Source organism: Maniola jurtina, chromosome 20, assembly GCF_905333055.1.
Source record: "Maniola jurtina chromosome 20, ilManJurt1.1, whole genome shotgun sequence".
Taxonomy (NCBI): domain Eukaryota; kingdom Metazoa; phylum Arthropoda; class Insecta; order Lepidoptera; family Nymphalidae; genus Maniola; species Maniola jurtina.
Window position 1 is genome coordinate 3,130,458 of NC_060048.1, and position 16,590 is coordinate 3,147,047.

General features: G+C 37.5%; 3 protein-coding genes across 4 annotated transcripts; 1 reads left to right on the plus strand and 2 right to left on the minus strand.

Annotated features, from left to right (window-relative positions):
• Positions 1 to 18: 18 nt before the first annotated feature.
• LOC123875455 (origin recognition complex subunit 1) lies at positions 19 to 8,956 on the plus strand. Of its 2 annotated transcripts, XM_045921287.1 has the most exons (10): positions 19 to 268; positions 348 to 588; positions 1,109 to 2,042; positions 2,145 to 2,357; positions 2,727 to 2,823; positions 3,713 to 3,885; positions 4,271 to 4,368; positions 5,424 to 5,686; positions 6,694 to 6,892; positions 8,054 to 8,956. In XM_045921287.1, exons 1-10 carry the CDS (start codon positions 177 to 179, stop codon positions 8,309 to 8,311), a joined length of 2,568 nt encoding a protein of 855 aa, XP_045777243.1. In that variant the 5' UTR covers positions 19 to 176; the 3' UTR covers positions 8,312 to 8,956. The 2 variants fall into 2 exon arrangements, with proteins under 2 accessions (XP_045777243.1, XP_045777242.1); XM_045921286.1 differs by having other exon boundaries at positions 1,109 to 2,357.
• Positions 8,947 to 16,576, minus strand: LOC123875456 (Bardet-Biedl syndrome 2 protein-like). Its single transcript, XM_045921288.1, has 11 exons — positions 16,401 to 16,576; positions 16,137 to 16,314; positions 15,816 to 16,045; positions 15,553 to 15,735; positions 15,257 to 15,458; positions 14,829 to 15,070; positions 14,409 to 14,594; positions 13,946 to 14,326; positions 11,279 to 11,442; positions 10,030 to 10,178; positions 8,947 to 9,235 (listed from the first exon to the last, which is right to left on the minus strand). The coding sequence occupies exons 1-11, from the start codon at positions 16,527 to 16,529 to the stop codon at positions 9,135 to 9,137; spliced, it is 2,145 nt and encodes a 714-aa protein (XP_045777244.1). The 5' UTR covers positions 16,530 to 16,576; the 3' UTR covers positions 8,947 to 9,134.
• On the minus strand, positions 12,510 to 13,685 carry LOC123875457 (SUMO-activating enzyme subunit 1-like). Its single transcript, XM_045921289.1, has one exon. The coding sequence runs from the start codon at positions 13,595 to 13,597 to the stop codon at positions 12,578 to 12,580; it is 1,020 nt and encodes a 339-aa protein (XP_045777245.1). The 5' UTR covers positions 13,598 to 13,685; the 3' UTR covers positions 12,510 to 12,577.
• Positions 16,577 to 16,590: the final 14 nt, after the last annotated feature.

Here is a 16,590-nt window from a genome sequence, read left to right on the forward strand (position 1 = left end):
TCGCGCATTGACAAAAGTTCAAAACTTCAAACCATCAAAGTGGGAGCCATCTTAACGGTTAACCTCACTCAACTGAAACTCAGTGGAGAAAACAACGTGGTAAAAGAAAAAGAAGAACCTCACTCAACAGAATATTTAGAATCTAAATCTAAATTTTAGATTTTCACGTTATTATAATGCCTAGAAAAAAACCAATCAACAAAAACGTGACGTGGCTGAGTGAGAAAATACCAAATGAACACAAGTTCACAACCTTTCATTACTACAAGTAAATACGTTTGTTTATTCATTTACTTAAAATTCGTTCATAAACTTTGCATGTACTAAGTTTAAACTATTCTTTTCAGAAAGTTCCAGTTCAAAAAGATAGTTGGTGAAATAGGCGATTTCGTGCTGATATCGAACGCGGATGCTGCAGAACCTGATACCGAAGGTGGTTGTGATGCAGCTAAAATATTGGCGTTATATGAAGACAGTTCAAATAATAATAATCCGTTTAGAGCAAAAGTGCAATGGTATTCAAAGCCTGATGCCTTGCCTAAGGGCTGCTATAACCAAGCTGAACCTATTAATTTTTATAATAGAGAGGTAAGTAAATTAATCTATCATCTTTCATCCTTTTGCAAAAAAGTGCCTAAGCCCAAAAATTTGTTTTTGAGTTTTCGCTGCTGTTATTCTTCTCATGTTTTTACATGAGAAGAATAACAGCTTATGTTTCTAAAAAGTTTTCTTTTAGGACTAAATTAAATGCTAACTAAAATCCTAGCATTCCTAGCCCACTTTTATCAAAATTTTCCTTAAATATGTATGTAATTTAAACTAGATGATGCCAGAGACAGTCCAGCCCGGCTAGCATGGGCAGTAGATAAAAATTTTATCCCCGATTATATACACTGATTTCTATGACATCAGTGGATATAATCGGGGTGATATAATTTTTATCTACTGCCCATGCTAGCCGGGCAGGTGGATATACGTTTTAATCTCACAGAGACTCTTCGATTTTCAGCATAAAAAGTAGCATAAGTAACATGAACATTCAAACTTAATTAGTAAGTTGTAAGATAAGTATGTACTACTACCTACCTAATTAATCATATTTTTAAAGGTTGTTGAAGACCATCGACCATTTGACACAGATGTATCAATTGAAACATTTTTTAAGAAATGCTCAGTAATACATACCTTTACAAAAGATACAGATGACATTCTACACAATCAGAAATATACCTACATCTGCAGATACAGACTCATGCCACTAGGCAGAAGGAAAACTTACTTAGAACCAGTTTTTGAAGAAGAAAGAAAAGCTATAGAACTTTTATGTACTCCTAGGAAAAATATTACACCAAATACCCCTACAACCCCTAATAGTTTGGTGAAACGTATGAGTCGAGTTTCTATTTCAGACAAAAATTGGAGTGTCTCTAAAAGTGATGGCACTAAACTACTTCTTAAAAGAGCTATATTAGCTGACAAGACTGAAAAAGATACACCAAAAGTTACTACCCGCAGAAGTTCCAAATCTACACCCACAGTAGTAGTCAGTAAGAGTCCAAAAAGTCCTAAACAGACTGTGGAGACAAAGATTCCAAAAAAACCTAATAGTAACAGTGTTGAGGAAAAACTTTGTGGAAATAATAAACCCAAAAACGCTACGCCAAAAAGTTTGAAATCACCAGTAGAGACTCCAAAAAGTTCCAAGAAACTTAATAAAAATAACATTGAAGAAATCCTCTCCATGGAACTAAGAGAAAACTCAGAGGATGAATTACCCACACTTATTATACGACAAAATGCTGTGACACCAAAAAGAAAGACTCCACAACGTAAGATATGCAATGAATCTCCAAAGAAAGTTCTAGTATTTGAGGATGAGGAAGATACTAATATTCCTTGTGAAACTCATGTTACTCGTGAATCCCATGTGACTCGTTCGGGAAGAGTCACGAGGCAACCAATGTATTATCGTGAAGAAGTACTATCTCCCATTAAAAAAACCCCTACAAGAAGATCTGCACAAAAGAGTTCTGAAAGCGAAGATGACTTTAAACCTTTACCTAAAACACCTAAAGTAGCTAAAACGCCCAAAACTCCTAAAACCCCTACAAGAAGATCTGCACAAAAAAGTTCTGAAAGCGAAGATGACTTTAAACCTTTACCTAAAACACCTAAAGTAGCTAAAACGCCCAAAACTCCTAAAACTCCTAAAACATCGATAGCTAAAACTCCTAGGACTCCTAGGACTCCAAAAACGTCAATGACTAAAACTCCTCGAAGTGTCACAAGAAGAATATTAATTAGCGAACTTACACCAACATTGCAAAAAAGGGCACATCCTATTGAAAACATTGATGGTATGTATCATGATATCAAACAGAAAATATATCTAATCATTCTGTGCACACTAACAATCTTCTTATATATAAAAATCAATGTTTGTATGTTTGTGTTCTATAGGCGGCTAAACCGCTGATCAGATTGTTATGAAACTTTGGTAGGGTGTTCTGAGGGCGCCCGAGATGGTTCCTGCATCAAAAAACTGTGTGTATATATATATATATATATATGAAGAAAAAAAACATGTTTGTTTACGGCATTGCAATGCATGCCGGGTACAGCTAGTAATGAAATAAATATCAAAGTAATATGTTGTACTTATAATAATTTTTTAAATTAATTATATAACATAAGAATAGATGATAGAAAATCGTTTTTATTTTCAGGATTTATAATAGAGAACAAATCACTACCAGGAAGAGAGAGACAATTGAGTGAAATATTATCATTTGTAAGAAACAATTTGCTGCATGGTAGAAGTCGGTAAGTAGATAATTTGATTTTTTGCTGTAAATCAAAATAGGAATGTACGTGTACCTATTCACAAAACAGCAAAAGCCCTTGTGAAAGTTTATTTGAATTAAAAATCCATTTCCCTTTATAAAAAAGTAGATGATTCATGACTTCATCCATGTGGATTTAGGTTTCTAAAATCCAGTGGGAACTCTTTGATTTTCTGGGATAAAAAGTAGCCTATGTCTTTAACTATATCCATGAAAAAAATCATGCTGATCCGTTTTTCTGTTGTGACGTGATTGAAGGACAAACCAATAAACTAACAAACAAACACACTCTCGCATTTATTAATATGGGTAATGATAAGGTAACTAATTGAAGAATTTGTTTAATTTGATCTGCATCGAAAATCACACTTAATATTATAAAGGCGAAAGTTTGTATGTGTGTGTGTGTGTGTGTGTGTGTGTGTGTGTGTATGTTTGTTACTCCTTCACGCAAAAACCACTAGACGGATTTGGCTGAAATTCAGAATGGAGATGGATAATATCCTGGATTAGCACATAGGCTACTTTTTATCCCGGAAAATCAAAAAGTTCCCACGGGATTTCGAAAAACTTAAATCCACGCGGACGAAGTCGCGGGCGTCAGCTAGTAATAGATAATTTTATTCTATAGCTCAACGAGTGAGGAGTGGACTGAATTCCGAAAGGTTTGTGGTTCAAACCCCACCCATTGCACATTTGTCGTACCTACTCCTGGCACATAATTGGATGGGAAAGGGAAGTATTAGTCATGATTAGCATGGCTAATATTCTTTAAAAAATTCAACATTCTCAACTCATGACTAGTCCTGTTGGAAAAGCTTGTGAAAACAATCTTTCCCAGATTTTAATTTGGTGTATATTTTGTACAGATGCATGTACATATCAGGCGTGCCCGGGACAGGCAAGACGGCGACCGTGGAGTTTGCCCTAAAGGTTCTGAAGGAGGAGCAGGAGTTACCGGAGTTCCAACTAGTAGAAGTGAATGGCATGATGATTGCGGAACCCAGGCAGGCCTATGTGCAGATTTACAAGAAACTCACAGGTTTAAACAATATTTTTATTATGATAAAAATAGACTAAGCAGCTTTCGCTGATGTGTCTATATCAACGATGTATATGGATTAGCCTTTCCCATACAATTCCGTCCGCAAAAATACGCTTGAATCTTACGTCATCGGCATTGACAAAGTCAAGAGACTTTTGCAAATTCTATTGACTTTTTGAGCGCGTTTTTTAGGGCCCATCCATATCAGAATGCCTCGACCTTCTTTTTTCTGAAAAAAAGAAAACTTTTTATTTGATCACTACAATGAATCTTAAAACGAATTAAACTAATGTACATAGTATACTTATAAGTAAAAATATACTAAATATAGTGTTATTTGTGTGTGTGTGTGATTATGACAGGTTATTTTCGTGTGTTTTAGGCAAATCGGTAGTTTGGGAGCAAGCTTTCACCCTGTTGGAGAAACGTTTCACAAACCCTGGGCCGCGCAGAACACCCACCGTATTAGTTGTCGATGAGGTAAAATTGAACGAATACTACAGTTTTCTTATCTTTTCTTCACTGTGGGCTGGATTCCGCACTTAAACTTTTCCGTCTGCTATGTGAATATCCGAGTGTGCCCCTATCCACCGAAGTCTTCACTTCAGCCATCCAAGCTCACCCCAGAAGCTGAGCAGACCGCCCAAGTTACCAAGGAGTGACTTAAGTATAATATATAAGAATATAAATGACTGTCCTTGTCCGGAAAGTCCTTGAGTGGAGATCGCGTTTAAGCAAGCGTAGTGTGGGACGCCCTCCAGCACGATGGACCGATGATATTAAGCGGCTGGCGGGAAGTGGCTGGATGAGGACGGCTGAGGGCCGGGTGCGGTGGCGCTCTTTAGGGAAGGTCTATGTCCAGCAGTGGACGTCCACAGGCTGATCATGATGATGATGATATACATATAACGGCACAGTACTACCGTTATACTACATATAAATTAAAAGGTATAGCACATAACAGAGTAGGCTCCTGCGGTAATGCGTAAGACGTGTTTGTTGATGTGACCTTTATCACGCCGCAAGGGAGCAATGCAACGACGTGATTTTTGCATGAATGCAGTTAAAGACCCAGTCCTTGACATGGAGTACTTTTAGTTACGGGAAAGTTAAAGACAGTTGCACAGATTTTTAAAAACTTAAATCCATACAAAGTCACGAGCAACATTCATGATCAACCCATTTCCGTCCCACTACTGAGTACGGGTCTCCTCTCAGAATGAGAAGGGTTTAGGCTATAGTCTGCCACGCTGGCCCAATGCGGATTGACAGACTTCACACACCTTTGAGAACATGGAGAACTCTCAGGCATGCAGGTTTCCTCACCATATTTTCCTTCACCGTTAAAAAGCAAGTGATATTAAATGCTTAAAACGTTAGTGAAAAGTTAGTGGTGCGTGCCCGGAATCGAACCCCCGATCTCGGATTAGGAGGCGGATGTTCTAACCACTAGGCTATCACAGCTTATACATTACGTACAACAACGACTATATTACATATCTTATAATATTAACATTAGTAATATTGTTTTACAGCTAGACGCTTTATGCAACAGACGACAAGATGTCATCTACAGTATTATGGAGTGGGCAACTCACAATACTGCCCTGCTGACCGTGCTAGCTATAGCCAATACTATGGACCTGCCGGAGAGAGCGCTGGCCGCTAGGGTGGCCTCCAGACTTGGCTTAACACGGCTATCCTTCCCTCCATACTCGCACACCCAGCTACAGAACATCGTTGCTACCAGACTAGTCAAGGCTAATGTAACACCAGATGCTCTGCAACTAATAGCCAGGTCTGTATAGCTGATTTGCTTCCTCTTTTATAATCCGAACCGCTAGGATATGGAACGCCCTTCCAGCATCAGTTTTCCCTTCCACCTATAATATAGGTACCTTCAAGTCAAGAGTGAATAGGCAACTTCTAGGCAAGCGCGCTCCATCTTAGGCTGCATCATCACTTGCTAGCAGGTTTGATTGCAGCCAAGCGCTAGTCTATATAATTTAAAAAAAAAAATGTTATAAACATCTAAATGATGACTCAAAGCAATGATGGCCTTGAGACAGGCTAATAAGGTTAACTTTATAGCAATCACACAGCCAGCTACAATGCATAGTTGCTATTAGATTAGCCAGAGCAAATATAACACCAAAATACTACCATTTGTAACTAATAGCTAGGTTAGTATAATCAGTGTTAAATAAAATAAATACTGCACAAGTCCTGGCCACTAGAGTGGACTCCAGACTTGGTGTAACGAGGCTGGCCTTCCCCTCATACTTGCATACCTAACAACAGCGCATAGTACGGCATTATATCTTTTGCAAAAAACCGGCCAAGTGCGAGTCAGATTCGCGCACTGAGGGTTCCGTGCACGGGTATTTTTTCCAACATTTTGCAGATAAATCAAAAATAAATAAAAATCTGTTTTAGAATGTACACTCAGTACAGGTGTGATATCCCACTTGGTATAGTTATCTTACTTTGAAAATGGAAACACATTTTAATTGTTTTTTAATGATGTAACCACTAATTCCCACTTTTCAGATTTATTCCTGTAATTGTGCTATAATACCTACCTACCTACCTGCCAAATTTCATGATTCTAGGTCAACGGGAAGTACCCTATAGGTTTCTTGATAGACACAACAAACAGACAAACAGACAACAAAGTGATCCTATAAGAGTTCCGTTTTTCCTTTTGAGGTACGGAACCCTAAAAAACTCCACATACTTATAAAATTGACAAACAGAATTGTATAATTTTTTTATCGAAGCTGTTTAAACTTATATTTTATACAGAAAAGTAGCAGCAGTGTCAGGCGACGCTCGTCGCGCGATTTCTTTGTGCGACCGCGCGTTGGAGTTGGCCGCGCCCAACTGTGCCGGGCTCAGGGAAGTCCAGCTAGCCTTAGAAGAGGCGTCCACGAGCGACACTGTGAGGGCTATACGATGCTGCGCCCCCGCTGAGAGACTCATCCTGCGAGCCATGGCGGCTGAGGTAAGTCTTATATACTGTATACTATAAGGATAAAGGATGCCTGGTGGGGATTGCTCTGAGCAATAAGGCCACCTTTGCATACAATTGTTTTTAGTTTTTTCTGCTTCTTCGTTTTGTCTTATTTCATGCTTTGTATGCAATAAAGTTTTTATCTATATATCTATCTAAAAGTTAAAATAAAACCAACTTCAAAAACCACAAACTCTGAAAAGTAAAAAATAACTTTTATTTAGCTACACGTGTAATGTACCTAGGTATGAAGTTGAGCATATTAAAACAAAATTAGAAATCCAAGAGTGAAGCTCGCCCGACTTCATACCTAGGTACATTACACGTGTAGCTAAATAAAAGTTATTTTTTACTTTTTAGTGTTTGTGGTTTTTGAAGTCGGTTTTATTTTTCTTTTGAATTTTATTTTATTTCACAATTTTTAGTGGTCCCACTGTACTATAATATGCTATGCCCAGTTAAAACCCTATTACACTGATCGCGAGCAATTTGCTCCTATCTATTGAGGAGTTCTGTTCTCCATCTCCGAAGATATTTATCAGATCTTCACTAAATTCATATGGGACCACCTGCACAGTATACCCTTTCAACAAAAAAAAAATAAATTCCAAATCGGTCCAGGGGTCTTTGAGTAATCGGGGAACATACATAAAAAATAAAAAAAAATAAAAAAAAAAGATTCCGACGAATTGAGAACCTTCTCCTTTTTTGGAAGTCGGTTAAAAAGTGCTAGGTCTAAAACCTTGAGTTAGTACGTGTAAAATAGATTCTCTAGAATGTAGACCCAAAATTCCAACATGATTTTTAAATACTAAAACTTAAAAAATCCCGCGGCAACCGAGCGGACCAAGTCGCGGGTATCAGTCTTGTCTCATCTATTTTTACCCAAAAAGAGGGGAGTTATAAGTTTTACGTGTGTATCTGTGTGTCTGTGTATGTGTCTGTGGCACCGTAGCGCCTAAACTAATGAACCGATTTTAATTTAGTTTTTTTTGTTTGAAAGGTGGCTTGATCGAGAGTGTTCTTAGCTATAATGCAATGCATTCAGCCGTTTGAAAGTTATCAGCTCTTTTCTAGTTACTGTAACCTTCACTTGTGGGGGGTGTTATAACTTTTTATTTTACACTTGTTTCATTGAGTTTTTTCCCCTAGGTGGAACGAACCGGCTCAGACGAGACAACCATGTCCCGCATGCTAGCGACCGCAACCGCCCTCGCAGCTCTCGACGGCCGACCGTATCGATCTGCTCCCAATAGCCGAGGTCCCACTTACTCCCAGGCTCACGCTTTATGCGCTAGTCTCTCTGCCATGCAGCTGATACATATGGAGCGTAAGCCATCTGAACCTAGGCTGATGCTCAATTGTAGCGTTGACGATGTTCACTATGCTACTAAAAAGATTACTTTGTGATACGTTCATTATGCTACTAAACAGATCACCGTGTGATATGTTCATTATGCTACTTAACAGATAACAGTGTGATATGTTCATTATACTACTTAACAGATCACCGTGTGATATGTTCATTATGCCACTTAACAGATCACCGTGGATACGTTCATTATGCTACTTAACAGATCACCGTGTGATATGTTCATTATGCTACTTAACAGATAACAGTGTGATATGTTCATTATACTACTTAACAGATCACCGTGTGATATGTTTATTATGCCACTTAACAGATCACCGTGTGATATGTTCATTATGCTACTTAACAGATAACAGTGTGATATGTTCATTATGCTACTTAACAGATCACAGTGTGATATGTTCATTATGCTACTTAACAGATCACAGTGTGATATGTTCATTATGCTACTTAATAGATCACAGTGTGATATGTTCATTATGCTACTTAACAGATCACAGTGTGATATGTTCATTATGCTACTTAACAGATCACCGTGTGATATGTTCATTATGCTAAACAGATCACCGTGTGATGTGTTCGTTATGCTACTGAACAAATTACTGACAGTGATAACAGACTGTGTTCATTATACTACCTCGGGACTGATTACTGTGTGTAAATAAAACACTGGTTTAATTCGATAGCTGTCTTTTATTTTCCATTTTTTACACTGATTATCTTAATTGCGATAGTTACTATAGGTAGGTATCTACTTAAAAAGTCGCCGTAGGTAATGTCCCTCAGCTAAAATTACATTTTGGTTGAGGTTTGGTTACGGTTGAGTGAATACAATATTTTTGTCAACATTATCATGTTTCATTAAATGTCGCCGACTTGTAATATTTTCACTAGAGCTTCCACGTTGTTGTCGCTTACGGCTTTCCTACACGCTGTCACCACTGCTTTGCTGTATTTTCCCACTGTAAATATGAAAATACTGCTATTATAATTTAATAGTTTTAGGGTAGGGTCTATAGGGTAGGTGCTACATTCAGTCCTAACTAGATAACACCCGCAGCTTCGCCCGCGTGGATTGGTCAGATCTCCTGCAGCATCAGGATTGAGGAGTTGGAATCCAAACTTTTTATGGAACAATGTCGCAAAGTTTCCTTAACGATTTAAAAAAAAAATTACGCAAATCGGTTCAGAAATCTCGGAGATATCAGTGTACATAGGTAGAAAAACACAACTCCTTTACTTGTCTGTGAAAGTCCCGTCAAAATAGGTTTAGCCATTCCCAAGATTAGCCCGTTCAAACAGACACGACACTTCAATTTTATTTATTAGTATAGATATAGATATTAAAAAATTCTGGTGACAGAAGGGCCAGCTCATTTTTTGCGCAATGGATTAGTCTGGCTATTCAGTGACGAAGTCGCGTACAAAAGTTATACTCTATCTACAGAAAGAAGAGAAAGAAGTTTGTATACGTTACGTAATCCCATATGCACAGAGCCAAAAATCTCAGTGGGCGTTAACAATTTGAATAACCAACCAATTGAAAAACCAACCAATCACAAAAATAATATTCGAAATTCTATTCGAAAATGATTTCAAAACACATTCGAAATTTAATTCGAAAACATAGTTTCGTTTGTGATTGGTTGGTGCCTCAAAATTAAGAACCGCTGAGATTTTTGCCTCTGTCATTTGTATGGGATTACGTAACAGAGATAGAACTTCTTTCTGTGAATAGATTTTAGTTATTACCTACCTCTTAGCCTGGCTGCCTGTTGAAGAATCGTGTGTAAGCTTTTGAGGGAAGCCACCGCTTGCTCCTGAGTAGCGCGTCGCACGTGGCAACCCAGTAGTAACTCCTCGTTTAGAAGAATCACTTCTTTGTATCTGTTCAACATCTCTTTACTGAAATGTAAGACAAGCGGTTAGATAGCCTGCGGTCAAAACAACGGCCTTCCATTCGGCGGTGTCCTCTGACTTTTCAGATTTATATCTACCTAGGTGTAGGTAATACGTGCGTTGTAAGCAATTAAGTAAGTATATGTCACTTAGTTTAGCGGTGAAGGAAAACATCGTGAGAAAATCTGCATACGAAAGTTCTCCATAATGATTTCAAAGATGTGTCAAGTCTGTCAATCCGCACTTGGCGTGCCTAGACGGTGCCTATTCACTCTTGTTTTGAAGGTCCCAATATTGTAACTGGCAGGGAGAGATTGCGTATCCTAGCAGTGCATATTAGAAACGAGGAAGCGAATCGCTTCGAATGACTCAGTAGAATTTTGACCACAGTACTCGGACGCCTTTGATCTTGTGGTAAATGACGACCACGACTCTAGTCATATAGGTCCCGGAATTACTGGAACCGTCTCGGGTCGCTCCCTTACCCCAGGATTGCTCTGTATAGTTGACTTAGTCGAATTTCAGGTAGGTAATACCTACTAATAACATACTATCCTAACTCTGTGATGATTTCGACTATTTATACTGATACAAGTTAGCCCTTGACTGCGATCTCACCTGATGGTAAGTGATGATGCAGACTAATATGGAAGCAAGATAACTTGAACACATACCCATGATCGGTTTCAACGGCATCGTACCTACCGGAACGCTAAATCGGCCTTGCCGGTAGGGTGGTAACTAGCCACGGCCGAAGACTCCCACCAGACAATATGGTATAGGGATATGGTATTGGGATGTAAAATGGTGAAGGAGGAACTAGGTCAAATAGTTCCTTAATACACTCCCAGATATCCACATACATATCACTAACTGAAGCCCGCGACTTCGTCCGCGTGGATTTAGGTTTTTTGAAATCCCGTGGGAACTCTTTGATTTTCCGGGATAAAAAGTAGCCTATGTGCTAATCCAAGATAATATCTATCTCCATTCTGAATTTCAGCCAAATCTGTCCAATGGTTTTTGCGTGAAGGTGTAACAAACATACACACAAACTTTCGCCTTTATAATATTAGTATGATAAACACTTCCAGATATCGTCATACAGATCATAAGCAGCGGCGTCCTGCGCGGCGGGAAGCAGTGCAGTGATGAGTTGCGCCTTCTCTGCTGTCTCGGCGGCCAGCCTGTACCTTGTCTCTCCTATTTCCGACACTACATCCATTTCTACTCGCAATTTCTCCTCCGCTTCCGGAAAACTGGCGGTAGACTGAAAATACAGATAATATGGCTAATTCTCGTAACTAAAATGCTATCCTTTTCATAATGTTACCTGCAGAGAAAGATGGAACTAGTTTAGTCAATTAGTTAGAGGTATAATAAAACTAGCTGATGCCCGCGACTTCGCGTGGATGTAGGTTTTTCGAAATCCCCACGGGACTCTTTGATTTTCCGGGATAAAAAGTAGCCTATGTGTTAATCCAGAATATTATCTATCTCCATTCTGAATTTCAGCCGAATCCGTCCAGTGGTTTTCGCGTGAAGGAGTAACAAACATACACACACACACACACACATACAAACTTTCGCCTTTATAATATTATAATGTGATAAGACAGTTCAAGGCCCACTCCAGGAACAATGGCCAATGGGGTCATAAACATTATTTTTCTACCACTGAGTCTGATATTCTTTGCTAAGTAAAAATACACCCCCTAAGTAAGAATAAACAAATACAAAAATCTTTCAATTTACGTCCAGTAAAATCATGTACTTGCTTCACTAACACGTATCTGAATTAGTGTGAGAAAATAAGAAATCCAATCTGAAGTTGCAACATGATCAATTAATAAACTAAACATGAAGTACATAAGGCGGGTTGAGATCTGTTTTTGTAGAATGTGCAATTGTGCAGTCGTGATTCATGGTCAGCAGGGTCATTCAGAACACTTGGATTTGGTAAGTTATCATAGGATAAGATTTATTTTCATCAGATGTATATTCGTATATGTAGTATATTCAATTGAAAATACATCTTATTGCATGATAACTTACAGAATCAAAGTGATCTGAATGACTGAAGATTGGACTACTTGTTTTGCACACACTATCTGTTCACTATTCTTATGTATTTCATAAAGTAATTATTATTATTATTAAAATAATTTGATTTATAAAGTATTGCTTTATAAATTGTAAAAAAGGCAAGCCACAATGGAAGGGATACATCATAAAATTATCTTTAAATAATTCATGAAAACATTTCATTACTGAGCTCTAATAAATTGTTCAAATCAATTTTACATGATGCAAGAGATTTATGAAATTAAACAATTTGTTTACTTAAATAATTTTCATTTATTATTAGAATCAGGTTTGCAAGTTACAAATGTCAAAACCAAAGCTTATTGTCCATACAGTTCAACAAATCCAACACATTTGACAGGATTGAAGAAGAACATGTTATTATGCGGGGGTTCCCGCTGACTGACTGCCTTCACCACCTCTTGGCCTATAACACCTCCCACCACCGCTGCAGCCCCAGCCACAACCCCAAACACATCTGTTAATAAGGCATTAGATATAAACCCAGCGGGGAGATTCAATTCCTTAACCAACTCATCTCTCATATGGAATAATACTTCTGTGTCAGATCTTCGTTTAGCTGGATCCGGATTTCTATTGTACTCATCCCTGAATCTTAGGAGTATCTTCATGACGAAGTATGAGGGGTCACCCCGACGTAATCTCGAACGTAGTTCTGGCTTCGACCAGTCAGCTGACAAAGCATTTTGCAGCGGCACATAAATAGCTCTGCGCTTCACATTAATGGTAACAGTTTCTCTAGCATTCTTCTCAGTATCGTCAGGGCCGCGTTTCACAGCTTTGTGTTGGACTATTTCCTCCGAATACTCGTGGTCAAATAAGTCAGCGAACATATAACCAAACATACCCCATACATCGCCGCAAAGGAATTTCTTCGTGTTGTCACGGCAAACGTTGTTTATACGCTCAAGTTGTTCCTGCTTCAAACCTGTCGCGCAAACTACGTCAAACGTTGCGAAATAGCTATCCGGCAGCTCTTCTACTGCCTTCGTCTCCGCTGTAACCTCGACCATAGGGTTCAAAGCCCTCGCGCGTTGCAACGAGGTCTCGGCTCTATTCTCACCTATCTTGTCCGGCGGAGCTAAGAACTGCGAGTACAAATCACTCTCCTTTAACTTTTCATTGTCTAGTAAACACACACTCTTCACTCCAGATAGAATAATGTTCTTAGCGATTTCGGCACCCAAACCGGACAAGCCGATGATCAAAACTTTAGAAGAGCGTATTCTCTTCTGTGATTCCAAGCCCCAAAGACGAATTTGACGATCGTATTGTTCCGCCTCCGCTTCCGAGAGCTCGACTTCATTATTCTCGACCATTTTTATCGATTTTTGTAATGAAAAATAAACTAAAATCAATTAAATTTGCCGTTATTTGACGCCGCCGCAACTAACAAAGTTTGACAAATGATTGACAGTGACATTTCACCCACGCCAAAGTTTAAAGTTTTTACCACAGAATATTAAAATAATTCGGATACATTGATAACTAAAATTCGTTAGAGAACGTATAGAAAATATCATTCGTTCAACTTGGAAATAAAATATTATTATAATTTACAGAATAATATATTTAATTTGTTCTGTACTATAGAGAAGGAATATTACTGACTTAGAGATAATGTTTATCTTAATATTTACATTTAATTATTAGCTTGAATGATTTACCTGCAGATCAGCCAAATTGAGATAAACTGCTAAACTTTGAATTAAATCTCCAGCGAGACGAATATCTGGTGTATTAAACTTGACTTGCCCATCAGCACTGAATTCCATTTCAAGGTGAGACATATCTCTAAGACATAAAAAGCCTATAGTTAAATCTTTGGTGTCCTCATTATCCAATTCAACTTCTTCATCAAGCAAAAAATTTTGATTAATCCAAATGCAGATTCTTTGTACTCTTTCAGTAATACGAAATGTTACATAACTTTCAACCGGGGCTTTCATAATGGACTTAGATACTATTGTGTACATAGAAAACCTAGGCAATTGCTTGGTGACTTCAAATATATGAAATTGTTCACTATCTGCGTAACCAATTAATGCCTGAAAAATATATAAATGTTTCTTAATATTCAATTTTAAATAGGTAGGTATTCACGTTTTTTTTATAATTATTATAATTTACCTTAATATGAACGTCAACTGGAACATCCCGAGGTGGTTTAAGTGGTATATACAGAACAGATTTAAGCTGTGTTTGCTGTGGATGTCTCGCCAGTGTTTCGCCAGTCTCGAAAATCCCTTCTGCCAGTACCAGAGCAGTGCGTACAATGGTCTCGTTGTTTGTTGAAACTACCAGTTGAAGACAATTCTAACGAATTTTTTTACATTTTAATAAAGTAAGATAACTTATGTGTAGTTTTATAAAATATATCTTGGTTAAATATTTGTTATCTAACAAATTATATGTTATAAAATTATGGTAGTTATAAAATTTATATATAATCTATAATAATACCTAAGTACTATAAAATTTATATACAGCAAACATTTATAAAACAATTAAACCGTAATAAAACGTAAATTTACTTTTTATCAATCTTACTTCTTCTGAATCAGCAGCTACAGCAACTTGTAGTCGTGTATTCGTAGGCATTGCAGTCGGCGGATTTTCAATATCTGGATTAGCCATACTTGAGGAATTGGCTTCATAGTGTTGCAACTCCACCAACAATGCTTGTTTTTTGTTCAATAACTCCGTAATGGCTAACCGATCTTCTTCTGATGGAAATCTTCTAGAAGTTGTGCTTACACTGACATTTTCTTGGATTAAAGGATATCCTAGTACTGTGTGAATAAATATCTATAATCAATTTAATTTCTGTGTATGATAAATGATTCATGAGTTGAGATTATAATTGTTAAAAATGTTAACTCCTTTGAATTATATAAAAACTTATATTGTTAGTAACTAAATTCATTAATAACTATAAAAAGATGCTGATTAGATTTTATATTGATAATACATAATACCTTCTCCTTTGTCAGATACGCAAATAAGGTCTGGTGCACCAACAAACCGATAGTCCGCAAGCAACATAGCAGCTGCGTTAGAACGCATCTGCACACGTCTAATTACTCGTCCAGTACCATCTCGCCAGTCAATCCTACCGTTAGTCCAACAACAAGCTAAATTTTCACTCGACCATTGCAGAGAAATCGCATTTTGCTTAGACTACAAGAAATGGCATAGTTAAATATTATCATTTATCAAAAATAGAAGTTTCCAGTATAATGTAAGTTATAGTAACAAAACAGCTATGTCTTACTTTTACTCTCCATAATCGAATACCTTCTTCATAGATTCCTATCGTACCATTTGCTAGTCCATAAGCAAATCTAACATCGCTTATTTGTGATAAACAGATAACAGGGCCAGTTTCAGCAAGCTCGATGATAAATTGATTATTCTTTAATACTTTAATGTAAGAATCTTCACATCCAATGAGGAGCTGAAGTATAAAAAATAAATGAATTTTTTGATAAAGGTTTTTCACTGTTGCATTTTTTTCACTTCATAATTATTTCATACCTCGTTTTCGCCATCTTTATCGAAATCAAAAGTGATCATTGAGCACACTTTACCGCTAACTACGTTCCAAAACTGCTCTACTCCTTGCCAATTTAGAGCCATTACTGAGCTATTGCCCCCAACAATAACTAGCTTCTCGTCATATTTACCGAAATGACCAACAATTATAACATTGACACCATCGGGGGCTTCCTTGAAAAACAGGTCTGAGTTATCGTGAACATCATACGCTGGAAACACATATAGACTGTTATAAGTATATTATAGCAATATTTTATGATTAATTAGGTAATTACTTTTATTGGTTAAGCAATGAAATACCTAATATTTGGGTTGGAGAACCAATTAATAGCATGTCTCTTGCACAGTCTGGTTTTATAGCTCCAGCTGCCAGAGTTATCACTGCCTGACTGAGATTTAGTTCAGATACTTCCCCATGAGCTTGAGATCGCTGAGCGCGCCCGCTTATCATGGCGCCGTGAGGATGATGAATAATAATCTATAAACGTTAAATCATTTATGAATTAATTATGAAATAACGAACAAAGCGTTTTAAATTTTATATTATTATATTAATTTTAATACTTTGTCATATCCAGCAGAGGCAGTAAGACACGAATGAGTTCCATCATACTTCGCGATCGTAACTATACCCGATGTAACTTTATGGTTTAATTCTAATTTAAACACAGGCTGCACGCTGGATGCTTGCATTATATATAGTTTTTAGTTTGTTTTTGTTTCTTAAAGACTAAAATAACCGTAAAATTCATTT